This window comes from Trachemys scripta, chromosome 23 (genome assembly GCF_013100865.1).
Source record: "Trachemys scripta elegans isolate TJP31775 chromosome 23, CAS_Tse_1.0, whole genome shotgun sequence".
In the NCBI taxonomy this organism is placed as follows: domain Eukaryota; kingdom Metazoa; phylum Chordata; order Testudines; family Emydidae; genus Trachemys; species Trachemys scripta.
This window is the reverse complement of record NC_048320.1, coordinates 4,022,797-4,050,690: the sequence shown is the minus strand read 5'-3', so window position 1 is coordinate 4,050,690 and position 27,894 is coordinate 4,022,797. Positions and strand designations below refer to the sequence as shown.

General features: G+C 59.8%; 2 protein-coding genes across 10 annotated transcripts in view; one reads left to right on the top strand and one right to left on the bottom strand.

Moving 5' to 3' along the window:
- The window catches only part of LOC117869140 (alpha-2-macroglobulin-like protein 1), a 582,774-nt gene extending 565,593 nt beyond the window's left edge, over window positions 1-17,181 (bottom strand). For all 3 annotated transcript variants that reach the window (XM_034755678.1, XM_034755679.1, XM_034755680.1), the window contains exon 1: window positions 17,016-17,181. In XM_034755678.1, the coding sequence (XP_034611569.1) occupies window positions 17,016-17,048 (33 nt within the window). In that variant the 5' untranslated portion in view covers window positions 17,049-17,181. The remainder of the gene's footprint in view (window positions 1-17,015) is intronic.
- Window positions 1-27,894, top strand: part of LOC117869139 (alpha-2-macroglobulin-like protein 1) — a 777,004-nt gene that overhangs the window by 601,730 nt on the left and 147,380 nt on the right. The window lies entirely within an intron of this gene.

The following is a 27,894-nucleotide window of genomic DNA, read 5'->3' as shown; positions in this document are numbered from 1 at the left end:
TTAAAGGACAGGTTACAAACCTTAGTTAATAGTTCCGCAACTTCACATTTGAGTATTTTCAGAACTCTTGGGTGAATGGCATCTGGTCCTGGTGACTTGTTACTGTTAAGTTTATCAATTAATTCCAAAACCTTCTCTAGTGACGCTTCAATCTGTGACAATTCCTCAGATTTGTCACCTACAAAAGCCAGCTCAGGTTTGGGACTCTCCCTAACATCCTCAGCCGTGAAGACTGAAGCAAAGAATCCTTTTAGTTTCTTCACAATGACTTTATTGTCTTTAAGCGCTCCTTTTGTATCTCGATCATCAAGGGGCCCCACTGGTTGTTTAGCAGGCTTCCTGCTTCTGATATACTTAAAAAACATTTTGTTATTACCTTTAGGGTTACCATATTTTGTGCCTCCAAATGGAGGACACTCCACGGGCCCCGGCCCCGCCCCCAGCCCCGCCCACGCCCCCTCCCCAACTCCGCCCCCTCCCCAAAGTTTCCGCCCCCTCCCCTGCTTCCTGCAAACATTTAATTCGCGGGAAGCCTGAAGCAGGTGGGGGGGGGAGGAGGTGCGGCCCAGGCTGGCCCCCCCCCGGCGGCTCCAGCCTGGGTCGGCTCGGGCCCTGGGGTGCCGGCCCCGGCTGACCACCCCCGGCCTGCCCAGCACTGCCGGCCGGCCCCCGGCGGCCCGGCGCACCCCCCGGCCCCGCGACCCCGGACCGGCTCCCGGACCGGCCCCCCGGCTCAGCGCNATTTGGCAGCGTTTATGCTCCTTTCTATTTGCCTCACTAGGATTTGACTTCCACTTTTTAAAGGAAGTCTTTTTATCTCTCACTGCTTCTTTTACATGGTTGTTAAGCCACGGTGGCTCTTTTTTAGTTCTTTTACTGTGTTTCTTAATTTGGGGTATACATTGAAGTTGGGCCTCTATTATGGTGTCTTTAAAAAGCGCCCATGCAGCTTGCAGGGATTTCATTTTAGTCACTGTACTTTTTAACTTCTGTTTAACTAACCCCCTCATTTTTGCATAGTTCCCCCTTTTGAAATTAAATGCCACAGTGTTGGGCTGTCGAGATGTTCTTCCCACTACAGGGATGTTGAATGCTATTGTATTATGGTCACTATTTCCAAGCGGTCCTGTTATAGTTACCTCTTGGACCAGCTCCTGTGCTCCACTCAGGACTAAATCTAGAGTTGCTTCTCCCCTTGTGGGTTCCCGTACTAGCTGCTCCATGAAGCAGTCATTTAAAGTATCGAGAAATTTTATCTCTGCATTTCGTCCTGAAGTGAAATGTTCCCAGTCAATATGGGGATAATTGAAATCCCCCACTATTCATTTAAGATTTTTACTTCATTTGATTCTACAGTTTCTTTCACATATAGTGCCACTCCCCCCCGCACGACTTGTTCTGTCCTTCCAATATATTTTGTACCCCGGAATGATTGTGTCTCATTGATTGCTCTCAGTCCACCAGGTTTCTGTGATGCCTATTATATCAATATCCTCCTTTATCACAAGGCACTCTAGTTCACCCATCTTATTATTTAGACTTCTAGCATTTGTGTACAAGAACTTTAAAAACTTGTCACTGTTTATTTGTCTGCCCTTTTCTGATGTGTTAGATTCTTTTTTATGTGAATGTTTATCATCTGATCTGACCCTTACATTATCCTCCTCCATCCTCTGCTCCTGACTATAACCTGAGATTCTCTATCATTAGACTCTCCCCCAAGAGAAGTCTCTATCCGATCCACATGCTCCTCTGCAGCAATCAGCTTTCCCCCATCTCCTAGTTTAAAAACTGCTCTACAACCTTTTTAATGTTTAGTGCCAGCAGTCTGGTTCCATATGGACTATGTAACCATTACAAGTGGGTGTGTATTGGGAAGACACCCACCGAGGACAGGCCATCAGATTTGATGGGCTGTCAGGAAGGAACAACAAGACCATGAGGATACTAATCTCTCTCCCTCCTAGGAAGTGTCCAGGGATGTAACTGACACTGCTAGGTCAGGTGGTCTTGTCACCTGATACTAAACATTACCTGGGACTTCTTGTAACTTTCCACTGGAAGAGAAGGGGGGTCAAGTCTGGGAAACAAAGGATTCCCGCCTTATGTAAATCCTATTTAAGGGTGGGGAGGAAGGCAAATGGGGGGACTCCTCTCCATGGCCTGTCTGCCCAAGAAGAAAGACTGCTAAAGCCACCTCGAGGGCAGGCAAGCGGGGAGTCCAGACTGAGACGGGGTCCAGTCCGAAAAGAAATATAACTGGAACTCTGAACCACAGATACTTTGCAACCCATCTAAAATAACATTTAGTAATACTCAATAAGTATATTGAGTTTAGCTTGTGCACTTTGTTTTATTTGTTCGGTAATCTGTTTTGTTCTGGCTGTTCTCTCTTATATTCCCTTACAATTCACCTTTTTGTAGGTAATAAACTTATTTCTCGTTTATAATCTAACCCAGTTTGTACACTTTCGAACTGGGGGGTGGGGGGGGCAGGAAGTCAGGCACATCTCTCTTCACACTGAGGAAGAGGGCAGATTTTTATGAGCTTGCGCTGTGCAGATTTTTCTATACAGCGCCAGACAGTATTATTCTGGGTTTATCTCCCAAAGGGATGTGCACGTGAGTGCTGGGGGAGTCATCACACACAGAGCTGACGTCAGTCTGTGTCTGCAGCTGGGTGTGGCCCTACCTGTGTGTGCTGCAAGAGGCCGGAGAGCCTAATTCAGCAACGCACGGAGAGGAAACCCAGGCTGGTGGAGCATGAGAGGCTCAGGACTAGTCTACACTGGCAACGCTAAAGCGTTACTGCAGCAGTGCTTTAACGTGCCTTGTGTGGTCCTCTCCCAGTGCTCTAAAAAACCCACCTCCACGAGGGGCGCAGCTCCCAGCGCCGGGGCACTGTCTACACTGGCGCTTTACAGCGCTGCAACTTGCTGTGATCAGGGCGGTGTTTTCCCACACCCCTGAGTGAGAAAGCGGCGGCGCTGTTAATTGCCAGTGTAGACAAGCCCTCAGTGAAATCCCAGTACATCAGATGGTATCCCAGAAGCGGGGTCCAACCCATCACAATCCCAACCCCCCCCAAAACCGACACCCTGTAAACAGGCCACGTTACATTAGATGAACGGGTTTGGGGGGAAATACCAAACTGGGGGCCCCATGAGCTGCTTGGGGCCCTAAGCAATTGCTTAGTCTGCTTATGCCTCGTGCAAACACTGCTAGAGGGGGGCAGAGAGCCCCTGAGAGATTGTGGGGCCCCCCAGGGATGGGGGCAGGAGGGCAGCATGACCCAGGTGAAGGGCATGGATGGCGCTGATGCCTGGTAAACACCCCCTCCATGAGGTCTTTGTGACCTCGGAGACAGGTCCTGTTACCCGAGGGCTGTTTCACCCCAGTACCTAGTGGCCCCTCGGTGCCCCCAGTAGCAGAGCCCCCACCTCTCCCCTCCTGGGGCAGGAGCCACGTGCTGCTCCCAGCACTTCTTACCCGCCTCGGGACAGGGCAGGAGGCGACACACACAACTCGCGGGCACAGACCAGCTGCAGCCGGCGCGCCGGGCTCGGAGAGAAGGGACTTTTCACCTGAGCCGAGACACGACAGAGCCGCCCGGACCACACAGGTGGCCCCTCTCTGTGGGGGGACGTCTCCCCAGGGCCCGTCAGGAACCGAGCGCGCCAGGCCTCAGCTCCAGGCACAGCTGAGTCTGAGCTCGAATGGAGCCGAGGAGACGCACAGAGATCACTGGGGCGTGTTCATGACAAGTGTGAGGGACCCAACCTGGGACTCCCAGCGCCCCCTGGCCTCATGCCGAGGGCTCCTTCAGCTCAGCACCGACATGGGGCAGCGCCACCTCCTGCGTCCCCAGCCGCGCTCCTAGTGGGCCTCAGGACTCCCATGGGACCTCCCGCCCTATGGGGAGCTGGCCCCAGGCTGGATCACTCACACCGGGGCTGGGCTGGGAGTAGCACAAATCCAAGAGCATCTGTGCAAGGAAAGGCTAGGGGAATTGGAGCTGGGGGACAGGCAGCCTCCTAGGGGTCTATGGGGGGCACATGGTGCAGACCAGGGGGCACCCAGAGACCTACTTCCCTGTACAACCCCCTCTCCCAGAGACAGCAGGGCCTAGCTGGCCCCGGCTCAGTGCAGCCTGTTCCCCTCCCAGTATTAGCCTGGTCAAGCCGAGAAGCCTCGGGCAGGGACTCTCCAGCTGGGATGTCCCCAACACAGGATGGGGGCTGGGGTCCTCCGGCATCTCCCCAGGGCTCGGTTACGGCCCGTTCCCCTTGGGAGCTGCCTACGCAAGGCCCTGCCCCATGGTCTCTGAGCCCACTGGACCCATCACGCTCCTGGCCCCGGGAGCGTTAGAGGGCTGGGTTGGGACATGGGGCTTTGCCCCCTAGGTTCTCAGCTCCGATCTCCCCAGGCCGGCAGCAACCCAGCCTCGTCCCCCTTCGCTCCGTGCGCTGGGCCCTGGGAAATGGCGGGACGATCTCACTCCAGCTCTGAGGGGAGAAGTGTCCCCACGACAGAGCCCAGCGCGTGGGCCCCTCGCTGGCAGCCTCAGCAGAGACCATGGACTGACTTGGCCACGGAGACACAGCTCCCCTGCCAGGCTGAGGAGGCCCCGGGGCAGGGCGCACCTGGGGGGCAGGGCCGTGGAGGGCAGCTGGCCCTGCCCTGTGTCTAGAGGCCGGCAGAGAGGAGAGCACTAGAACGAGGGGCTGCCGGTACCGGCGCTGACGCTGTGCTGGGCCAGGCGCTGCAGAAGGGCGTCCCGCAGCTCAGTGCTCCCCGCCAGCCCGAAGGCGTAGGCCAGCAGCGCCTGCGTGTAGAGGTTGCTGGTGCTCGACTTCCGGAGGCACTGGATGGCCCTGGTCACCATGGGGTCCTGGGACGGGGGAGACACCGAACAGACTCCCAGTCAGGCTGAGCCGGCCAGAGGAGATGCCCCGTGCCTGGGTGTGTCCCCAGCAACCACCCCATGGGGCACAAATACCCCCTCCCGGCAGCCTGTCGTCACCTCCCCGGAACCATCCTCCACGGCCACTCACACCCTGCGCCCCACAAGCCTCGCCAGACCCCCTCCCCCAAGTGCTAGACACCGAAACAGCCCAACCCCTCCCCAACCTGCTGAATCTTCCTCCGACCCTGACCCCAGCCCAACTCCCCACAGCACCCTGACCCCTGCCTTGGTACCAACCCCCTCCGACCTGTCAACTTCCCCTCCCCCCACCAACCCACCTCCCCGCTGCGCCCCACAACTCCCTGACCCCTGCCTTCGTACCAACCCCCCAGTGACCTGTCAACGTCCCCTCCCCCCACCAACCCGCCTCCCCGCTGCACCCCACAACTCCCTGACCCCCGCCTTCGTACCAACCCCCCAGTGACCTGTCAACGTCCCCTCCCCGCACCAACCCGCCCCTCCACTGCCCCCCACAGCACCCTGACCCACGACTTGGTACCAACCCCCCCGACNATCGCACCCTGACCCCCCCGAATCCTGCCGGTCCTTCCCCTGGGACAGCCGGGCTTGGCCTCACCGTGAGCGGCTGCCCCAGCTCCAGCAGCACCACCGTGATGTAAGCCGAGAGAGAGAGCTCGTCCACCACGCCGCCCTGACGGGGAGAGAGACACCGGGAGCCGGCTCAGACCGAGCTGCGGGGCACATTGCCAGGAGCAGGTGAGCCGCTGCCCAGGACAGGCCCATTAGGCCAGAAAAGAACTGGCTCCAGCGCTCCGAGTGGCTGGGTTTGGGTCCCGCCTCCTGCTGGGACCTGTCAGGCCCATCTGGGTCCCGAGCAGCTGCCCCCAGTCGTAGCAGCCAGGGAGGCCACACGGTGGCAGTGAGTTCCACAGGCTACTTCAGGAGAGGTGGTAGCGGCTCCATAGCCATGGCTGCATTGGACTCCCAGCATAAAACCCTACCTGAGCCCCCCTGGAACCAGAGGCTGGGAAGTTGGTTTGAACTGACATTTGCCAGATTTCCTGTGAAGACCAGGGGCCGTTTCTGCAGAGGCTGAGGGATTCGCCCCTCACTGGGCAAGTTCCTGCTCATTAAATAGTCCCCCCGTGCGGGAATCTGGACTTTGCCTAAGATTTGTCTCCTCCTAGCTCCCAAACGGCTGAGTACAGACCCAGCCCCTCCCGTACAGTACCAGCTCCCTGCAAACTCCACGGCAGTGGCAGGAATTGGGCTGTGACTTGCGCTGGGTGGGAATTTCCTGCTGAAATGATTTCTCGACAGATGATGCAGTTTCCACAAAACCAAAACTTGGAGGGAAAACGTTACTTTTGCTGAAACCTTTCAATTTCCGTTGGGAAAATGGAAACGCAACATTCTGCTGTGGGTCGGCGGGGCCCAAATCGCAGCCTCTCGGGTTGGCGACCTGAATCTAAACCTTCCACTGCAAACCGGTTCAACATTCAGCTGCACCGGCTTCATGCCCCCATTCCCCCATGGACTTGGCTCCTTCGGACTACATCTCCCATGATGCACCGCGACCGCCCTTCTGACTGAGCCGCATGGAGAGTTGTGGGAGTCACATGACTTCAGGGCTGGGCTGGGCCCTGCCCCTCAGGCTCTCCGTGCCAGGCAATGAGTGCGGGGTCTGCTCAGTGTCCGCAGGGAGACCGGGCTGTGCAGGAGCCAGGGGGGGCTGGGCCAGGGCTGCTCCCTCGTTCGGTGCAATAACCCGCTGCCCCGGCCGTTCCAGCCATTCTGCCATTGCTAAAAATCCAGGGAAATCCCCCAAACCAAAACGGGTGACAACAACCAGCTGCCATGGGGGGCCACCCCCTTCCCCAGCTTGTCCCCTCCTACCCCTTCCCATCAGCCCAGCCTCCCACCTGCCGGGCGTTGTTCAACAGCTTCCCCACACTGCGGAAGCAGCCGGTCTTCCGCTGGCGGCGCTGTAGCCACCTTAGGGCGTCCTCTAGGTGCTTCTCGTCGATGGAGATGTAGGGTCTGGCCTGTCTGAAGGACTTGAGAACGAAGGCCGTCAGCCTGGGCAGGGAGAGACCCCGTGAGAGGGACACTCTGCAGGAGATGCTGCGGGCCAGGAGGGAGGTGCGTGGGGGATGGGGCTGGGGGTCAGCATTGTGGGGGTGAGCAGAGCTGTCAGGGGAGCCCAGGATGGGAATGGGGGGATTTGGAGTGAGTACGAGGGGCAGAGCTGTATGGGGAGCAGGACTGGAGTAGCAGTGGGGCTGGGGGTCAGGCTGCAGCCCGGTAGGCCCTGCCCACCCAGAGCCCTGACTCGCCCGTGCCGTGCGGCCCCTCACCAGGTGTTGCCCGTGGCGTTTCTCTTCCTAGAGGCGCTGTAAGAGCCGTCGTTGTGCTTATAGAGCAGCTCGTCCTGGTAGCCTGCGGGGATGGGAGAGAGACAGCGAGTCCTGGATCCGCTCACCCCCAGGGGCTAGAATCCACCCCCAGCCTGCGCACCGTTGGGCCCGCTAGCCCTCCCTTTCCCATGACACTGAGACTCAGAGATTCCAGGGGTCGATTTGAATAGGGGGATGGAGTTAAGGCTGAATAGGGCCCTGATCCCCCAAAATGCACCAGCGCCCCAACCTGGGGCTGGATCCCAACCAGCACCCCCTAGCGGGGAAAGGGCTCCTCTCCCATTCCCTGAACCCTGAGTCTGGGCCTCGGGACTGGTGCCCCAGAGAGGAAAGGGCAAGGATCTAATTCCCTCACCCCCGTAGCCCGGGCCCCAGAGGTGGCATGGACAGGGCTCTCGCATGGCCCCGCCTTGCCCTCGGGGGCGCAGGGGCGGGAGGACACTCACCGCTCTGGAGGAAACCCTTGGCCTTGTCCCTGATCTCCGGGCTCAGCTGCCCGGTCTTCTCCAGGTACTGCTGGATGTAGATGTTGTGAGCGAACCGGACCATGTTCTCCTCTCCATCGCCATAGGGCATGGCCAGCAGGCGGTCTATGTTCTGCAGAGCCGTGCCCATTATGTCTCCTGGCACCAAGGGAGTCAGGGGAGCAGAGAATTACCAGGCTGCACAACAGCTGCCCCGTCCCTAACACCACGTCAGTGGAGCCCTGGCACGCGGGGGCCCAGAGCCCCCAGTTCAATTCAGGCCTGGTGGGGTTACGTGGATACGTGGTGATGAATGGCCAAGACGCCAATGCTCTGGCACAGCTTCATGGCATCACCGTAGGAGTCTATTGCCCTCACTGGGGACGAGGCCCTGGAGCACATACTGCAGGGACTAGTCCTGCGCCGGCCCCAGACACCCACTAGACCTCATTGGTATTTTCCATCCGTGATGCCCCGGCCTCTCTGATCAGAGCACTGGGCCACAGTCGGGCTGGCTGGCGAAGGGCACTGTGCCCTGGCAGGAATGGGGCATGGGAATTCCTTACCCAGAACAGTCACGTGGGCCCGCTCGGACCCTGCCAGGACGTTCGCAGGCAGCTGTAAGGAGATTTCTTCAGATGCTGCGTGACACAAAGGCAAAGACACATCCTTAAAGGCCCATTGGGCAGCTGCCTCTGCCTCCAGCCAATCAGATCCCTCCATTCCTCACCATTCGGGGTTCTCGCCCAGTCACAGCCCCTCTCTCAACCCCAACCTCCCCCCACCATGGCACACACGTGCCCTTGAGGGCGAGGGCTGGGGGTTCTCAGCAGAGGGTCCTGCCTGTGCGACTCGGTCCCTCTCCTGGCCCCAGGGAGATGGTGTGACGAGCTCTGCAGGGAGCATCGTACACACGGGGGCCAGGCAGCAGGGGAGAGGAGCTGGCACAACAGAGGCCCAGTCATAGGCGCCGACTTCACCTGGCACCGGTGGGAGCTCACGCCCCCCCGGCCCCGCCCCAACTCCACCCCTTCTCTACCCCCATTGCAACCCCTTCCCCAAATCCCCACCCCGCCTCCTCCCCCAGGCGCGCCGCATTTCCCCTCCTCCCCCCCTCGCAGGCTTGCCACACAAAACAGCTGTTTTGCATCAAGCCTGGGAGGTGGGAGAAGCGGACCAGCGGCAGAGCACTCAGGGGAGGAGGCTAGGCGGAGCGGAGGTGAGCTGGGGTGGGGAGCTGCCGGTGGGTGCATCTTCCCCGGGCAGCTGGGCCTGGACCCTGTCCCAGGTAGGACATTGGCCTGGATGCCCCCTGGTCTGGTCCAGCCTCGCCCCTCCTGTGCCCCTAGCTGGGCCATCCAGCAGCCAAACCATCACTGATGTGCCGCAGCCAAGAGACTCCCCACATTAGTGACACCCACTGAGCCCTGCACAGGCGCTGGGATCCTACCTTCCTGGCAGAGCAGGGAGCTGTGCACCTTCTCCTCCAGGATCCCCCCCGGCTGTGGGGAAGGAGCATCAGACAGAAGGTCAGGAGAAGGGACCGTGCACGTCACAGCCTGACAGGGATCATCCCCTACAGCCCGTGCTGTGGGGCTCGGGCAAACCCAGCTCTCAGCACCCCAGTGATAGGGCTCCCGTCCCTTCCCCGGGGAGACTGTTCCCAGCCCAGCAGATCTCACGGCTTCCTCCTCTACAGTGCAGAGCGTCCCTCTGCTAGTTCCCTCCGCCCCCTCGAGCCCTCCCGTGTGTGACACTCAGCCACCCCCCTTGGGGCTAACCCCCGTCTCTGTCTGCCCCAGGACTCTCCCGCCAGCTCCCTGATCTCGCTGGGACGGGGCCGTGTGACGGGGCAGTGCAGGTTGGGGTCTGGGACGCGGACGGCACGGTGCTGGGGTATTATTTTCTGCGGCAGGACAAAGAACAATCACAAGTGCAGACTCATCCCACGGCCACCAGGGTCTCACCCAGGCACCGGATCTCCCTCCGCTCTGCCCAGAGGCCCTGAACAGACACTGACCTGGACCAGCAGGGGCTTTATCACAGTGTGCACTCGGCCCTGGGCCGGCACCATGGCCACCTCTGTGCCGCACAGCTCCTCGGTGCGCAAAGCCTCGGTGCTGACAGTGACGTTCACCTCCCCTGTAGAGCAAGGTGGGAGACGCCCCCGTTAGATAGCCCAACGCCCCTGCCAGAGGCAGAGAGGAGCCTGGGTCCGAGGACGGGAGAATAGTGGGAGGGGGAGGGTGGTGAAGAAGGGAGAGCAAAGCAGAGGAAATGGAGAGCGAGAGAATGGGGGAGAAAAGAGAGAGAAGGAAAGGGGGGAAGGGAAGGACGGGGGGAAGTGATGAGTGGAGTGTAATGGGTTTTTCTGCCTTAGCCCTTGTGTGGGAACAGCGAATGGCCACCCAGAACCTGCCCTCTCCCCGCTGAAATCACTGACAGCTGCGTTCGGGGGGGAACCTCAGAACGTGACATCGCAGCAGCGACCAGCGGGACGGCAGAGGGGTCCTGACCCACAGGGCTCGGTCAGTGAGACTGCTGGAAGTGAGCGGGGAGAAACTGTGCTTGAATCTGATATAGTTTGTTAAGCCAGGTAATAGTAAACGTCTTCTCTTTATTTGTCTTATAACCATTTCTGACTGTTATGCCCCATTCCTTGCACTCACTTAAAATCTCTCTCTTTGTGGTTAATGAACATGTTTGATTGTTTTATCTAATCCAGTGTGTTTAAATGGAAGTGTCTGGGCAACTCAATGTAACACCAAGCCCTGAGCGACCCTGTTCTGCGCCCTCCTCACTCCCAGCACAGAGCCTCCAATGCCCCTTACCCGTCTGTCCCCCACCAGAGCCTTCAAAGGCCCCTACCTGCCTCTCTAGTGTGAAGGCTCCAGCACCCCTTCTCTGCCCCCCCATTGTGCAGAGCCCCCCACCACTTCCCTGCCCCTCCCCTCTGGCACAGAGCCCCCAGCGCCCCTTACCCAGGCTGCTCGCTGTCACCTCTCACTGGAAGGTTTTCCCTTCGTCTGCACAGAGGCAGCTGGTGTAGGCGCCGTCCTCGCCTGCCTGCACCTGGAACTGCGCAGACTCCGCCAGCGTCACTCGCACCTGTGGGGCCAACACCAGATCCCCCTTAGGGCTGTGGGGGACGCGCTCACACGCGCAGCTCCAGCCGAGACGTGACACCTCTGGGGCTCAGGCCCCCTCACCGCGATGTGCTGACCCCAGTGGTCACAGGATCACAGTCACTGACTGCCGGTGCCGCTCGCCGGCCTGCGCCGCTGCCCAGCTCCCCAGCCCCAGGTCACCGGCCCCAGCAGCTCAGCCCCGGGCGGCGCTCACCTTGATGCACTGCCGCAGGTAGTTGAAGACGGTGGCCTTTAGGGTGAAGGCCTCTCCCCGGATCACGGAGTACGGCAAGGCCAGCTCCACAAAGAAGGGTTTGAAGGCCGTGAAGGTGGCCGTGGGCGAGAGGCCAAAGCCCACTTCCGCCGTGCAGAACATCCCAGCTTTCCACTCTGTGATGGTGTCGGGCACCGAGACTGGGACGTCCTTGGAGCCCCCCTCACTGGGCCGGGACGGACACAAACAGAGCGTCAGACACACGGACGCCCCCTGGGAAGCGCCCACGAGCCTGGCCACCGGAGACATCCCTGCCCGACCCTCTGTTGGGCTGGGGCCCTGGGCTGGTGGCACAGAAACAGGCCAATCTCAGACAGCAGAGAGGGGAAGAGCTGTCAGTGCCCCCACTCTCGTCCCCTCCTCCGCCACCCTGCTCGGAATCCCCTGCCCCTCCCACTTCTACCCCATGTGCCCCCCTCCATGCCCCCCTCCCGGGGATTCAAACCCCTCCCATGTTCTCAGCATTGGAACTCCTGGGCACTGTGTGGGAATGAAAACACCACGAAGAGCAATGGGGTCAGGATGATAAACCCTCTGTCGACTCGATGGGATCCAGGGAATGCCTGGGGAGGGGCTGGCGTGAACCCTGCTCTGCTGGCGAGACGCAGGGTCACGGTGCTGCCTGGGCTCCCAGCCCTCTCCCCCGCTCTGCGGGTTCGTTACATCTGTAAAGAGACTAATCTCACAGCCCTGGGGGCTTGTTATTCCCCATTGCTGTGCTGGGTTCCTCTCCGCTGGCAACAGGGCGCAGGAACCAGCCCCACGCGGGCAGCAAGCCCTCCCCCACCACTGTGCCACCTCTGGGAGCTGCTGCTTTCGAGGGTCTGGCCTGGAGGCTGCTCCGCAGGGATGGTCTGTGACAGCTCCTCACTCACCCCACAGGCACCAGGTCCCACAGCCACGTCTTTGTGAAGTACGCACGTGGCGCTGGCTCCTCCTGGGTGCAGGCTTCTGGCACGGGCTGGGTATTGCTCACTGGGGTCGCTGCTGCAATATCCACACTTGCTGCCCCAGGATCATGCCAAGAAAAGATACAAAGGGGGGTTGAGGGAGCCCCACCCTGATTTGGGGGCAAATCCAGACAATGATTCACGTGTGTTTGCACCTGCAAAGTCTCGATGTTTGGGGACACTTCGGGGGCTGCACGTGGCCCCCGGGAGCTCTGAGAACTGACCCCTGCTGGCAGGGCTGGGGCTGGAGGGGGTCGGGCTGGGGGTATCCTACGTGCAGCACACACTGGTGGACTCAGCACATGGGCAGGAGCCAGGGAGTCCTGAGCTCAGTCCCAGCTCTGCTCAGAGCAGCGTTAAGGGTACGTTGCACTCCCAGAGCCCTGCACAAAGAGCCGCTAGCCAGGCAGGTCAAATCATTAGCCCACTGAGCAGCTGGGACATGGAGGCCTAGAGAGGTTCAGTGCGTTTCTACCGCAACCACCGAATATGAGTGGGCATTGCAGGACCTCATGTGATCGCCTCCATAACATCGAGCTTGACTCTCAGATCCCAGGGCAGCGCGTGGTGTCACGGAGTGTGGGGGGACACAAGGCCCGGCACCCCCGGCTTCCTGCAATTCACCATGACTCTCAGCCAACCAGTAAAGCAGAAGGTTTATTTAGACTACAGGAACACAGTCCAAGACAGGTCTTGCAGGTACATACAACAGGACCCCCTCAGTTAGGTCCATCTTGGAGTCCCAGTGACACCACAGGCCCATTGGGGTGGGGCAGAGCCCCGTCTGGGCTCCCTCCATTACCAGCCAGCTCCTGAAAACTCTCCCTCACACAGCGTCTCCTTCCTCACCTTTGTTCAGTTTCCCGGGCAAAGGTGTCACCTGGCCTCTAACCCCTTCCTGGGTTTTCACATTACATGCTCAGGTATCCTCCCTCAAGGCCAGTCTCCCATCCCCCCATGCAGACCGTCCCAGCCACACTCCCCTGTCTTTCCAGGCCAACACTCCCCACTCAGCATTCAAAGGCCACATTAAGAACAGTCCCAGTTCGTCACACATGGGGCAGGAGCTAGAAAAGCCATTGGTCTCCGTGTGAAGCGAGTGTATCTGGGCTGGAGTCACTGAGAGACAGGCAAGGAGCCGGGTGATGCCACAGTCACCACCACTTGGCACAGTGTGATTAGCATGTGTATTGGAGTGGTGCCCGCAGGAGGTCGGGTACTGTCCCTCCACAGGCAGCTGCAGGCCCTGTCTCAAAGAGCCTCCAGCCGAAGGGGGAGGAGCAGAGCTGAATTGGAAGGGTCAGATGATCACGTGTGCCCAGCTCCCACTGAGAACACTGGAGAATCCCCACCCAGGATCAGAACCCAGGTCCCAGGCCCGATCTACGAGCCCACAGGGCCGTCTCCGCTCAAAGGGCAGAGAGGGCATTTGGTATTGCTGATCAAGAGGGTTGGAAGTGCCCAGTCCACTGACCTAGTGAAGACAATCCGGGGCCACGCCAGACAGGCGAGGCTAGGACAACATGACGTATTAAAAGGTCTCCATGTTCACAGGGCTTCTTGGTGTTGGTGAGAATTTTCAAAGCCACATCCTGGGTGAGAAGGAAGACAGAGGAAAAAGCATCAGGAGCTGCTAAAATAGGGGACTGTGGCATCATACTTTCGCGTTTCTCCTCCCCCACCTACGTTGGAAGCAACAAGAACACTGGGAGGACAAAGACTTCAACTGAGGAGACTGGTCCCAGGCTTAAAAGGGGAAGCCCGTTTTAAGAACTGTAACCTCTAGTGGGGTGAGAAAACTGCTTGATCCAAATACTGCCTAGTGTAATAAGGTTTAAGATCTAGACTGTGCACTTACCTTTTATTTTCTTTGGTAGCTATCTCTGACCTTTTGTGCCCACCGCTTATAATCACTTAATCACTACCTTTCTGTAGTTAAAAAATCTGTGTTATATTTTACAGAAAACAGGGTGTTTTGGTTGAAGTCTTGGGAAATCTCAGCTGAGGGGGGGGCACAAGCTGGGGTAAATCCTAAACACCTGAGATCAGTTCAGAAGAATCAGAACCTGAGCTGGAGCCCCAAGTGCGGGCAAACAGCATGATGAGAACCGGGCAGTCGTGTAAACCCGTTTTATGAGGGGGGCTGTATCTTGGGCCCCCCACTCAAATGACCCCACATGTGGCCCACTAGCCCCACCCTGCACTGCCATGAAGCACAGCACATCTCAGGTCAGGCTGTGGATGTCAGAACACTCAGACACTCCTCTTTAAACAGCCAGCGACACTCAACTTCCGCTCGAGCACAGCTGCCTCCCCCCAGCAATGTGCAGCACCCGCCCATGGGGCCGGCCGCACTCCCCGAGCTCCCCCCGTGGCAGCATCTGTCTGGTCCCCTGGTGCCCAGAACCCAACGCCCCCGCCCGCCTGGGGAACAGTTCAGGAGAGTGACTTGGCCACTGGGCAGCCCCTAGATGCCGCGGTGCGCGCGGTGCTGGGTGCCATGGGCAGCACGCTCACTGTACGGTTCTGCTGGCGGTGGGAGGGCGGGTCCTGGCCCATTCCACTATGGCCGTCTGACTGGGCTCCCAGGCCCTGGGGAGGCTGCCATCACTCAGAGCAGCCCCAGCTGGGCCAGAGCCCCGGTCTCCTGACTCCCAGCCCCTGAGAGTTTTGGGAGGCCGTCGTCCATCCCTCCCTCTGGCGGGGCAAGATGCCATCACCCTACCCCCTCCTCACCCATCCCCCAACCCCCTCCTTGTCCCCTCCGAACCCATCCCCCCACCCCCTCCTTGCTCCCTCTGCACATTCACTCAGGTGGCTTCCTCCTCCTCCAGGCTGCCTGGGACCGGCAGGGTAGCACTGGGAGCACGAGAGGCACCGTCTCCGCGAGCTCCGTTCCCACATCTGGTGCCACCGCAGGTCCTGCTGGCCAGGAGGAGCCATTTCAGGAAAATCCTGCTCTGCCCCTGTGGCCTGGGCTGAAGCAGGCTCAGTCGCTCTGTGGCGAAGGCACGCACAGGCCGGTCGGCACGTAGGAGGGGATGGAGCAGGCGCAGTGCAGAGGGATTCCTCGCAGAATAATGCTGCCAAACTCCAAGCCTCTGCTGGGCATGTGGGACCTGCCATTCCCAGGGGCTTCCCATTCAGCCAGCTGGAGGCTGCATGTCATGGGAAAGACAAAGGGCACCTCCCTCACCCCAGGGCGACCTCCTGGCCTAGGGTCAAGTCTCTGCTCTGAGGCAGGGAGCTTCTCAATTAAACAGCTTCATTTTATCATGGGAAAACCGAGTATTTTCCCCACCTCCCCTTCTGAGCAACTGCTGAGCTGTGTTAGCTGAAACGCCTCAGAAAGTTCAGCCTGAGGCCGACCCCTGGCAGGAGAAATTTCAGCCCCAACCATTTCAGTCTGACAAAGTTACAAGAACTGAAAACTTCTAAAGGGAAGTGCCAGAGAACTGTAACTGAAGGTGGCGCTGCCAGCCCCGCATGTAATATCCCTGTGCCCAGGAGTGGGGCGGGATGGGGCGTTCCTGCTCCCTGGATACGTCGGGGATCTGTCCCAGGGCCTGGGCCGTGTCTGAAGGTGGCTGGGGAGGTGTATCCCAGGCCTGAGTTTGCTAGGAGCATCCCTGGGGATTCATTGGAACAGGCCGGACCATTTGGTGGGATTCACCCCTGGATGCCAGCAGCTCTGGGCACATCGGAGCCAGTTTAGTCCTTTCAGGCTACAGAGGAGTGTGAGGCCTGGCCAGGCCCAACCCTACCTTAAACAGGCTGTAGGTGTCAGTCTGAGGGGGAGTCCAGCTCCTAAGCCCTCTGCAACACCTGTACCTGGGACCTAAGGCGCGGCAGTGATGAGTTATAACCCGGGGCGGTTCATAACATGACTCAGGCTCTTGCACTGCTTCGGGATAGTCTCCTCTGGGAAAATTGGGGAGCAGGTTATAGACCTAAAGACAAACACAGACAACATCAGCCATGAAACCAAGACACGAGCTACCCCAGAGCCAGCTCCTGCCCCTCCTCCCACTAACACATCACCCCACAAACCTCCGCTCTCGCCCCAGCCTCATCTCTAGCCTGGACACCTCCCCCACCCTGCCCAGCACCCCGCCCCATCCCCCACGTGGGCATCTGTCCTTGCATCTCCCCCCACAGCCCTAGGAGAGGGACCCGCAGCTCCCAATGCCCTGGGAGAACCTGGGGGGGGGGGGGGAGGGCAGGCCTTGGGGCAGCGAATGGCTCTTAGCGCCCTCCCTCACTCTGTCCGGATCAGAGAGGGGTCGCATCGGGGGCTGGCCCTGGGACCATGGCTCACAGAGACACGTGACTCAGCCCCTGGCCCATCGAGTCCCGTCTCCTGCTGCCCCACGGGGCTTGGGAGGCTCCACTCGCCGTGTGCAGAGCCCTTGAGCCCCTGGACGGCAGGCTCCAGCGACGGGTCGAGTACAATTCCATATCCACTCGGGCAGGGACAACTCCCACAATGCACCTGGCCAGATGTCCCCTGCTGTACATGGAAGCAGGGAAATCTCCTGCCCCTGCCCCTGGGGACCAGCTCTGCCCTGGAGAGTGAGCTCTGGTTACCCCGGCCATTATCTCAGCTCTGAGCTCCATGTTCCCAGCCAGAGCTGGGGGGAGGGGGTATCTGGAGGGGGGCACTGCAAGGGCTGATGGGAGAACAGGCAAAGCAGATGGGACCCCCCAGAGTTAGGGGCTGTCAAGTGCCATAGGAGCAACCCTCAGACTGGGAGAGGTGGCCTCGAGGGGTGTCCCCCAGCGGCCGTGCATTGCCCCTCCCTGCGAGGGGGGAGGACTCGTCGGGGGAGGGCCGGGCGACCGGCTCTGGACTCACCATGTCGACACTGAGCTCGGCCTCGGGCTTCATGAGCAGCACGCTCTGATCCACGGCGCGGACGGCGCACAGGGACCCGGGGGCAGCCTGCACCCGCAGCTGGAGCTCTGAGCCCGGCAGGGCCCGGTCCTGCGAGAAGGCCAGCTTCACCTGGCGAGGCACAACGCGTCACAGGGGAGGNGTGCCCCTAGCCAGGGCAGGATCATCCCCTACAGCCCGTGCTGTGGGGCTAGGGCACATCCAGCTCTCAGCGCCCCAGTGATGGGGCTCCCGTCCCTTCCCCGGGGAGACTGTTCCCAGCCCAGCAGATCTCACGGCTTCCTCCTCTACAGTGCAGAGCGTCCCTCTGCTAGTTCCCTCCACCCCTTCGAGCCCTCCCGTGTGTCACACTCAGCCAAATCCCTGGGGGCTAACCCCATCTCTGTCTGCCCCAGGACTCTCCCGCCAGCTCCCTGATCTCGCTGGGATGGGGCCGTGTGACGGGGCAGTGCAGGTCGGGGTCTGGGACGCGGACGTGCTGGGGTATTATTTTCTGTGGCAGGACAAAGAACAATCACAAGTGCAGACTCGGGCCACGGCTACCAGGGGGTGAGACCCAGGCCCCGGATCTCCCTCCGCTCTGCCCAGAGCCCCGACCAGACACTGACCTGGACCAGCAGGGGCTTTATCACTGTGTGCACTCGCCCCTGGGCCGGTACCACAGCCAGCTCTGTGCCGCACAGCTCCTTGGTGTGCAGAGCCTCGGTGCTGACGGTGAAGTTCACCTCCCCTGCAAAGCAAGGTGATAGCCCCATTAGATAGCCCAACGCCCCTGCCCGAGGCAGAGAGGAGCCCGGGTCTGAGAGGGGAGAACAGTGGAAGAGGGAGGGGGTGGGTGGTGAAAAAGACAGAGAAAAGCAGAGGAAATGGAGAGCAAGAGAATGGGGGAGAAAAGAGAGAGAAGGAAAGGGGGGAAGGGAAGGACGGAGGGAAGTGATGAGTGGAGAGTAATGGGTTTTTCTGCCTTAGCCCTTGTGTGGGAACAGCGAATGGCCACCCAGAACCTGCCCCCCTCCCTGCTGAAATCACTGACAGCCGCGTTCAGGAGGGGAACCTGAGAACGTGACATCGCAGCAGGAAGCAGCAGCGACCAGCGGGACGGCAGAGGGGTCCTGACCTACAGGGCTCGGTCAGTGAGACTGCTGGAAGCGAGCGGGGGCAAACTGTGCTTGAGTCAGATGTGGTTTGTTAAGGCAGGTAATAGTAAACGTCTTCTCTTTATTTGTCTTGTAACCATTTCTGACTGTTATGCCCCATTCCTTGCACTCACTTAAAATCTCTCTTTGTGGTTCATGAACATGTTTGATTGTTTTATCTAATCCAGTGTGTTTAAATCCAAGTGTCTGGGCAACTCCATGTGGGGTGACAGGACGAGTGCATGGTATTCTCGTAAAGGAATGTCGGCCGCAATGTAACTTGTATTGCCAGGAGAGGGCAGGGGAGACAGGACAGACCGTTCTGGAGGAAGATCTGGGACTGGGGGATGTTGGGGTCACCCTGCAGTATAACCCAGGCTGGCGAGAGCCAGAGTGTAACCCGGGAGTGGCAGGCAGGCTGCAGTCACACACCGACGCTCAGGGTGCGGCTTGCACGCTGGGGCTGGGTGTGAGCAGCCCAGGTGGGAGCTACTGAGGGCACCCAAGGGGGCAGGTCAGGGGTGACAGAGCTGCTCATTAGTCTGGATTGTGCCCTGCTATGGCGCAGTGGCTCAGCGGCAGAGAGACAGCGGCAGCTGGGAGCCAGCTGCAGACAGCAGCAGTGGAGGCATTGCCAGTGAGTGGGGCCAAGCTGGCTCTGTGCTGCTAAGGGGAAGCCCCAGATATTGAACCTGACCCTTGTTGCTGCCAGCTCCACCTGGCAGAGGGGTTAACGTGAAAGGGGATTTTCTGCTGGGGTGTCCTCGCCTCCCCTCCCCGCAGCTCTTCCCGTCCCTTCTGCTTCCCCTCGGCACCGAACCCTCAGCGACCCTGTTCTGCGCCCTCCTCCTCACTCCCAACACAGAGCCTCCAATGCCCCTTACCCGTTTGTCCCTCCATGCAGAGCCTTCAAAGACCCCTACCTGCTTCCCTAGTGCAAAGGCTCCAGCACCGCTTCTCTGCCCCCCCACTGTGCAGAGCCCCCCACCCCTTCCTTGCCCCTCCCCTCCGGCACAGAGCCCCCAGCACCCCTCACCCAGGCTGCTCGCCGTCACCTCCCACTGGAAGGTTTTCCCTTCGTCTGCACAGAGGCAGCTGGTGTAGGCGCCGTCCTCGGCCGCCTGCGCTTGGAACTGCGCAGACTCGGCCAGCGTCACTCGCACCTGTGGGGCCAACATGAGAGCTCCCTTAGGGCTGTGGGGGACGCACTCACACGCGCCAGCTCCAGCCGAGACGTGGCCCCTCTGGGGCTCAGGCCCCCTCACCGCGATGTGCTGACCCCAGTGGTCACAGGGTCACAGCCACGGACTGCGCCACTGCCCAGCTCACCAGCCCCAGGTCAGCCCCGGGCGGCGCTCACCTTGATGCACTGCCGCAGGTAGTTGAAGACAGTGGCCTTTAGGGTGAAGGCCTCTCCCCGGATCACAGAGTATGGCCAGGCCAGCTCCACAAAGAAGGGTTTGAAGGCCGTGAAGGTGGCCGTGGGCGAGAGCCCAAAGCCCACCTCCGCCGTGCAGAACATCCCAGCTTTCCACTCCGTGATGGTGTCGGGCACCGAGACTGGGACGTCCTTGGAGCCCCCCTCACTGGGCCGGGACAGACACAAACAGAGCATCAGACACGCGGACGCCCCCTGGGAAGCGCCGACGAGCCCGGCCACCGGAGACATCCCTGCCCGACCCTCTGTTGGGCTGGGGCCCTGGGCTGGTGGCACAGAAACAGGCCAATCTCAGACAGCAGAGAGGGGAAGAGCTGTCAGTGCCCCCCTCTCGTCCCCTCCTCCGCCACCCTGCTCGGAATCCCCTGCCCCTCCCACTTCTACCCCATGTGCCCCCCTCCATGCCCCCCTCCCGGGGATTCAAACCCCTCCCATGTTCTCAGCATTGGAACTCCTGGGCACTGTGTGGGAATGAAAACACCACGAAGAGCAATGGGGTCAGGATGATAAACCCTCTGTCGACTCGATGGGATCCAGGGAATGCCTGGGGAGGGGCTGGCGTGAACCCTGCTCTGCTAGCGAGACGCAGGGTCACGGTGCTGCCCGGGCTCCCAGCCCTCTCCCCCGCTCTGTGGGTTCGTTACATCTGTAAAGAGATGAATCCCACAGCCCTGGGGGCTTGTTATTCCCTGTTGCTGTGCTGGGCCCCTCTCCGCTGGCAACAGGGCGCAGGAACCAGCCCCGCACGGGCAGCCAGCCCTCCCCCAGCCAGTGCGCTGCCTCTGGGAGCTGCTGCTTTCGAGGGTCTGGCCTGGAGGCCGCTCCGCAGGGACAGTCTGTGACAGCTCCCCACTCACCCCACAGGCACCAGGTCCCACAGCCACGTCTCTGTGAAGTACGCACGTGGCGCTGGCTCCGTCTGGGTGCAGGCTCCTGGCACTAGCAGGCCATCGCTCACTGGGGTCTCTGCTGCACTATCCATACTTTCTGCCCCAGGGATCATGCCAAGAAAAGATACAAAGGGGGGTTGACGGAGCCCCACGCTGGTTTGCGGGCAAATCCAGACGATGATTCACATGTGTTTGCACCTGCAAAGTCTCGATGTTTGGGGACATTTCAGGGGCTGCACGTGGCCCCAGGAGCTCTGAGAACTGACCCCTGTTGGCAGGGGTGGGGCTGGAGGGGGTTGGGCTGGGGGTGTCCTACATGCAGCACACGCTGGTGGACTCAGCACGTGGGCAGGAGACAGAGAGTCCTGAGCTCAGTCCCAGCTCTGCCTCGAGCAAGGTTAAGGGTACGTTGCACTCCCAGAGCCCTTCACAAAGAGCCGCTAGCCAGGGAGGTCACATCATTAGCCTCACTGAGCATCTGGGACATGGAGGCCTAGGGAGGCTCAATGCGTTTCTACCGCAACCACCGAGCACAAGTGGGCATTGCAGGACCCCATGTGATCACCTCCATAACACCTAGCTTGACTCTCAGATCCCAGGGCAGCGTGTGGGGCTGGTGCTAGAAAAGCCATTGGTCTCCGTGTGAAGCGAGTGTCTCTGGGCTGGAGTCACAGAGAGACAGGCAAGGAGCTGGGCGATGCCGCGGTCACCACCACTTGGCACAGTGTGATTAGCATGTGTATTGGGGTGGTGCCCGCAGGAGGTTGGGTACTGTCCCTCCACAGGCAGCTGCAGGCCCTGCCTCAAAGACCCTCCAGCCGAAGGGGGAGGAGCAGAGCTGAATTGGAAGGGTCAGACAATCACGTGTGGCCAGCTCCCACTGAGAACACTGGAGCAACCCTACCACCCTGGCCCCATTGAGAACAATGGAGAACCCCCCCCAGGATCAGAACCCAGGTCCCAGGCCCGATCTATGAGCCCACAGGGCCGTCTCCCCTTAGAGGGCAGAGAGCGCATTTGGAATTGCTGATCAGGAGGGATGGAAGTGCCCAGTCCACTGACCTGGTGAGGACAATGCGGGGCCCCACCAGACAGGCGAGGCTAGGACAGCATGACGTGTTAAAAAGTGTACATGTTCACAGGGCTTCTTGGTGATGGTGTTGGTGAGAATTTTCAAAGCCGCATCCTGGGTGAAAAGGAAGACAGGAAAAAGCATCAGGAGATGCTAAAATAGGGGACGGTGACATCATACTTTGGCCTTTCTCCTCCCCCACCTACGCTGGAAGCAACAAGAACACTGGGAGGACAAAGACTTCAGCTGAGGAGACTGGTCCCAGGCTTAAAAGGGGAAGCCTGTGTGTTAAGAACTGTAACCTCTAGTGGGGTGAGAAAACTGCTTGATCCAAATACTGCCTAGTGTAATAAGGTTTAAGATCTAGACTGTGCACTTACCTTTTATTTTCTTTGGTAACGATCTCTGACCTTTTGTGCCCACCGCTTATAATCACTTAATCACTATCTTTCTGTAGTTAATAAATCTGTGTTATATTTTACAGAAAACAGGGTGTTTTGGTTGAAGTCTTGGGAAATCTCAGCTGAGGTTATAAAGGCTGGTGTGTGTCCTCTCCACATCGAGGGAGGGGTGGACTGGGTAATAAATTTACACTGGCCAGGCTTCTGACCAGAGTAAGATGGTACAGTTCCGGGGTGCAAGGCGGGGGGCTTGGGAGATTGGCTGGTGCCTTTCTCTGTGTGATTCGTATGCGGCTCTGGGAGCATTCACGCAATCTAGCTGGGTGCGGGGGCTCCACATGCTGTTGTGCTGAGTGATCACAGCGCCTGGAGGGGTTTGCTGCTTGTTACTAGCAAAGCACTGTGAGAGACAGCCCAGGCTGGAGAGTGAAGGGGGCACAGCAGTATCCCAGTTCCAGGGTGTACCCGGGGATCCCATCACACAGAGCTGTACCTGCGACAGGACGAGAGGGGCATGTGAACCTCGAAGGGTCCAGTCTGCCTCAGTCCAGCGCTGAGGAGCCTACTTGGATTCTCCTAACCGGGGGCTGGAGGCTTTGCCCTTCCCTCTGCTCCATGCTTATTTCCTTGGCAACCCCCTGCAGGAACAGCAGCATCTGCTCGTGGCTCTTACAGCCCTTGAAAACGTCGCCCTCAACCCCAGATTTCGGTCTCGGGCAAAACTTCCAAACGGAGCTGCTGCAGAGTGGAAGCAACGGGCGCAACTTGCAGCCTCGGAAACCTGCCCCGGGTGGGGCCTGAACTCACAGCCCGGGGGCACCCCGGCGATCCACGGGCCACAGCACGTCCCCTGGCGCCCCTCGGTCACTGTGACACCAGACTGCCTGCAAACCCGCTGGCTTCACAGAGCCCCAGCCTGGCTGCACATGCGCCTCCCACTCTCTGGGGCCTTCGTTCAGGTCGCCCCCCCCCCAAATCAGGGCAAACAGCATGATGAGAACCGGGCGGTCGTGTAAACCCATTTTATGTTTTATGACCCCGCATGTGGCCCACTAGCCCCACCCTGCACTGCCATGAGGCACAGCACATCTCAGGCCAGGCTGTGGATGTCAGAGCACTCAGACACTCCTCTTTAAACAGCCAGCGACACTCAACCTCCGCTCGAGCACAGCTGCTGCCCCCCTGCAATGTGCAGCACCTGCCCATGGGGCCGGCCGCACTCCCCGAGCTCCCCCCACGGCAGCATCTGTCTGGTCCCCTGGTGCCCAGAACCCAACGCCCCCGCCCGCCTGGGGGACAGTTCTGGGGAGTGACTTGGCCACTGGGCAGCCCCTAGATGCTGCGGTGCGCGCGGTGCTGGGTGCCATGGGCAGCACGCTCACTATATGGGCGCTGGCAGGGGGAGGGCGGGTCCTGGCCCATTCCACTATGGCTGTCTGACTGGGCTCCCAGGCCCTGGGGTGGCTGCCATCACTCAGAGCAGCCCCCAGTTGGGACAGAGCCCCGGTCTCCTGACTCCCAGCCCCTGAGGGCTTTGGGAGGACATGGTCCATCCCTCCCTCTGGCGGGGCAAGATGCCATCACCCCCACCCCCTCCTCATCCATCCTCCCACCCCCTCCTTGCCCCCTCTGCACATTCACTCAGGTGGCTTCCTCCTCCTCCAGGCTGCCTGGGACGGGCAAAGGAGCACTGGAGGTACCAGAGGCACCGTCTCCGGGAGCTCCGTTCCCACACCCAGTGCCACCGCAGGTCCTGCTGGCCGGGAGGAGCCATTTCAGGAAAATCCTGCTCTGCCCCTGTGGCCCGGGCTGGAGCAGACTCAGTCGCTCTGTGGCGAAGGCGTGCGCAGGCCGGTTGGCACATAGGAGGGGATGGAGCAGACTCAGTGCAGAGGGATTCCTCACAGGATAATGCTGCCAAACTCCAAGCCTCTGCTGGGCATGTGGGAATGGCAGATTCCCAGGGGCTTTCCATTCAGCCGAATGGGGCCTGCATGTCATGGGGAAGGCAAAGGGCACCTCCCTGACCCCAGGGCGACCTCCCAGCCAAGGGTCAAGTCTCTGCTCCGAGGCAGGGAGCTTCTCAATTAAACAGCTTCATTTTATCATGGGAAAACCGAGTATTTCCCCACCTCCCCTTCTGAGCAACTGCTGAGCTGTGTTAGCTGAAACGCCTCAGAAAGTTCAGCCTGAGGCCGACCCCTGGCTGGGGAAATATCAGCCCCAAACGTTTCAGTCTGACAAAGTTACATGAACTGAAAACTTCGAACGGGAAGTGCCAGAGAACTGTAAGTGGAGGTAGCGCTGCCAGCCCCACATGTAATATCCCTGTGCCCAGGAGTGGGGTGGTGTTATGGAGTGTCAGGGAGTCAGGGCCCTACACCCCTCTTCCTGGGATTCACCGTGGATTAGCCAGCCAGTAAAATGGAAGGTTTATTGGACAACAGGAACACAGTCTACAGCAGAGCTTGTAGATACAACCAGGACCCCTCAATCAAGTCCTTCTGGGGGATTCAGGGAGCTTAGACCCCAGCTTGGGGTTCCCTGCGTTGCACCACCCAGCCCAAACTGAAAACTAAAAAAACGCTTCAGCAGCATTCTCCCCTCTCCCCTCTGCTCGTCCTCTCCTTTGTTCAGTCTCCCGGGGAGAAGGTGTCACTTCTCCCAACCCCCCTCTTGGCTCAGGTTACAGCTCAGGTAGCTTCCTTCTCATCCCCACTGTAACTCCCCTGCAACATTCCCAGGTCAAATCTGCCCCAGCCCTGCTCCCTGCTCCATCACAGGTGGGATGGGGCATTCTTGCTCCCTGGATACCCCGGGGATCTGTCCCAGGGCCTGGGCCGTGTCTGAAGGTGGCTGGGGAGGTGTATCCCAGGCCTGAGTTTGCTAGGAGCATCCCTGGGGATTCATTAGAACAGGCCGGACCATTTGGTGGGATTCGCCCCTGGATGCCAGCAGCTCTGGGCACATCGGAGCCAGTTTAGTCCTTTCAGGCTACAGAGGAGTGTGAGGCCTGGCCAGGCCCAACCCTACCTTAAACAGGCTGTAGGCATTAGGCAGTGCGGGAGTCCGGCTGCTAGTCCCTCTGCGACACATCCACCTGCCAATGCGACAGTGAAGAAATGGAACCGCACTGGAGCTACCTGGTGTGACGGAGCTGGGAGCAGGGCAGATTTGACCTGGGAATGTTGCAGGGGGGTTGCAGTGGGGATGTGGGACTTCCCTTGAAGGAAGCTACCTGAGCTGTAACCTGAGCCAGGAACGGGGGTGGGGAGAATTAACACCTTCTGCCCGGGAGACTGAACAAAGGAGAGGAGCAGCGGGAGGGGCTGGGAGTTTAGTTTCGGTTTGGGCTGGGTGGTGCAACGCAGGGAACCCCAAGCTGGGGTCTAAGCTCCCTGAACCTCCCAGAGGGACCTAATTGAGGGGGTCTGGTCGTACCTACACGCTCTGCTTGAGACTGTGTTCCTGTCCTTAAATAAACCTTCTGCTTTACTGGCTGGTTGAGAGTCGCAGTGAATCTCGGGAAGAGGGGTGCAGGGCCCTAACTCCCCCACAATCCGCAACACCTGGGTCCCCACGATAACATGACTCAGGCTCTCGCACTGCATCGGGATAGCCTCCTTGGGGAATATAGGGGAGCAGTTTATAGACCTAAAGACAAACACAGACAACATCAGCCATGAAACCAAGATACGAGATACCCCAGAGACAGCTCCTGCCCCTCCTCGCACTAACACATCACCCCAGAAACCTCCGCTCTCGCCCCAGCCTCATCTCTAGCCTGGAAACCTCCCCGCACCCTGCCCATCCCCCATCCCCATTCCCCATATGGGCGTCTGTCCCTGCACCTCCCCCCTCCCCCAGCCCTAGGAGAGGGACCCATGGCTCCCAACGCCCTGGGAGAACCTGCTGTGCATGAGGGGCAGGGAATTCTCCTGCCCCCACCCCTGGGGACCACTCTGCCCTGGAGAGCGAGCTCCGGTTACCCCGGCCATTATCTCAGCTCCGAGCTCCATGTTCCCAGCCAGAGCCGGGGAGAGGGGGTTCCGGGAGGGGGGCACTGCAAGGGCTGATGGGAGAACAGGCAAGGCAAGCGGGGATCCCCCAGAGTTTAGGGGCTAATAAGTGCCATGGGAGCAGCCCTCAGACCGGGGAGAGGTGGCCTTGAGGGGTGTCCCCCAGTGGCCGTGCATCACCCCTCCCTGCAAGGGAGGGTGACTTGTCGGGAGGGGCCGGGTGAGCGGCTGAGCTGCTCTGGACTCACCATGTCGTCACTGAGCTCGGCCTCGGGCTTCATGAGCAGCACGCTCTGATCCACGGCGCGGACGGCGCACAGGGACCCGGGGGCAGCCTGCACCCGCAGCTGGAGCTCTGAGCCCGGCAGGGCCTGGTCCTGCGAGAAGGCCAGCTTCACCTGGCGAGGCACAGCGCGTCACAGGGGAGGGGGAGAGAGACCCCCAGGGGCAGGAGGAAACAGGCCCAGGCAGGGGCGGGGGCAGGCACCGAGTGTCACTCTGGCCCCAGGCCCCGCTGACTGAAGGGCTGGGGCTTTGGGAGTCGGTGCTGGGGGTGGGGGGTTGAGGCAGCCCAGGCTCATTGAGAGCCCCCGTGGAATGACTCAGGGAGCTGCAGTTATTCATAGACACCCGGGGGTGGGGGGGGCGTTGGAGGTGCAGGGGGGTAGGGATACGACAGGATCGCCAGCCCCACCAGCTAAAACTCATGAGTCAGATCCCCCAAAAGTCCTGAGATTCTTGACGAGGACGAAGCCCTGGGCTGCAGCCTGTCCTCTGGCTTCTCCGCTCTCCCCCTCCCCCCAGTGTGTCTGGACATGCACAGCACTGCCTGGGGGGTGGGCTGCTGAAGGCTGAGCAATGAGGCCAATACCAAGCAGATGCCAGTTGCCAGGGGGGCATTGAAATGCCTCCAGGTAACAGTGCACTGCTACCCCAGGTTGGGGGTGGGGAGGCAGAAGGGTCACACTTACCCCCAGGGCTGTGGGGTAAAGTGGGAGGGGGCAGAAGGACTCAGCCAGACCCGACAAGATGGAGTGGAGAGGAGGAGGAGGAATTCTGTAACTTTACCTCCCTAGTCCCAGAGGGGAGGGGACTTCCCCCCAATTGACCCCTATGCGCAGTGGGAGGGGGCTGACGCTGGTCCCTGGTGAAAGCTTTTTCTCAATGACAGGGACGTGCCCCTACTGGCTGCCCAGAGAGGGGAGCCCCAGCCTTCATGGGGGTGAGTTTCTACTGCTCAGCTGGCTAAGAGTGGGAGCCGGCTGCAGGCCCAGAGAACGAGAGGGGCCCCTCCCCTTTTGACACTTGTGCCCCTTAGAAGCCCTCTAAAGAAATATGGCCAGCTGGCCACCCCCGCAAGCCTCCAGAGGGGAAGGGGAATCAGATCATCATATCCTGCCCCCTGCCCCAGGAATCTCCCAGGGTGAGCAGGGGCAGGTGCAGGTTGGAGGATGGGCAGTGGGTAGGGTTGAGGTGGCAGAAGTTCTGGGGGGTTGGAGGAGCAAGTGGCTGCAGAGACTGGGGAGTGGGGAGGGCTCAGGGCAGCAGGTACCTGCCAGGGAGCCCAGAGTGGGACGGGGAGGGGCCGGGTCCTGGCCAGTGGGATGGGAGGGACAGAAGCAGGAGCTCTGGGGAGCTGGCAAGTTTCAGAGTAACAGCCGTGTTAGTCTGTATCCGCAAAAAGAAGAACAGGAGTACTTGTGGCACCTTAGAGACTAACAAATTTATTAGAGCATAAGCTTTCGTGGACTACAGCCCACTTCTTCGGATGCATATAGAATGGAACATATAATGAGGAGATATATATACACACATACAGAGAGCATAAACAGGTGGGAGTTGTCTTACCAACTCTGAGAGGCCAATTAATTAAGAGAAAAAAAA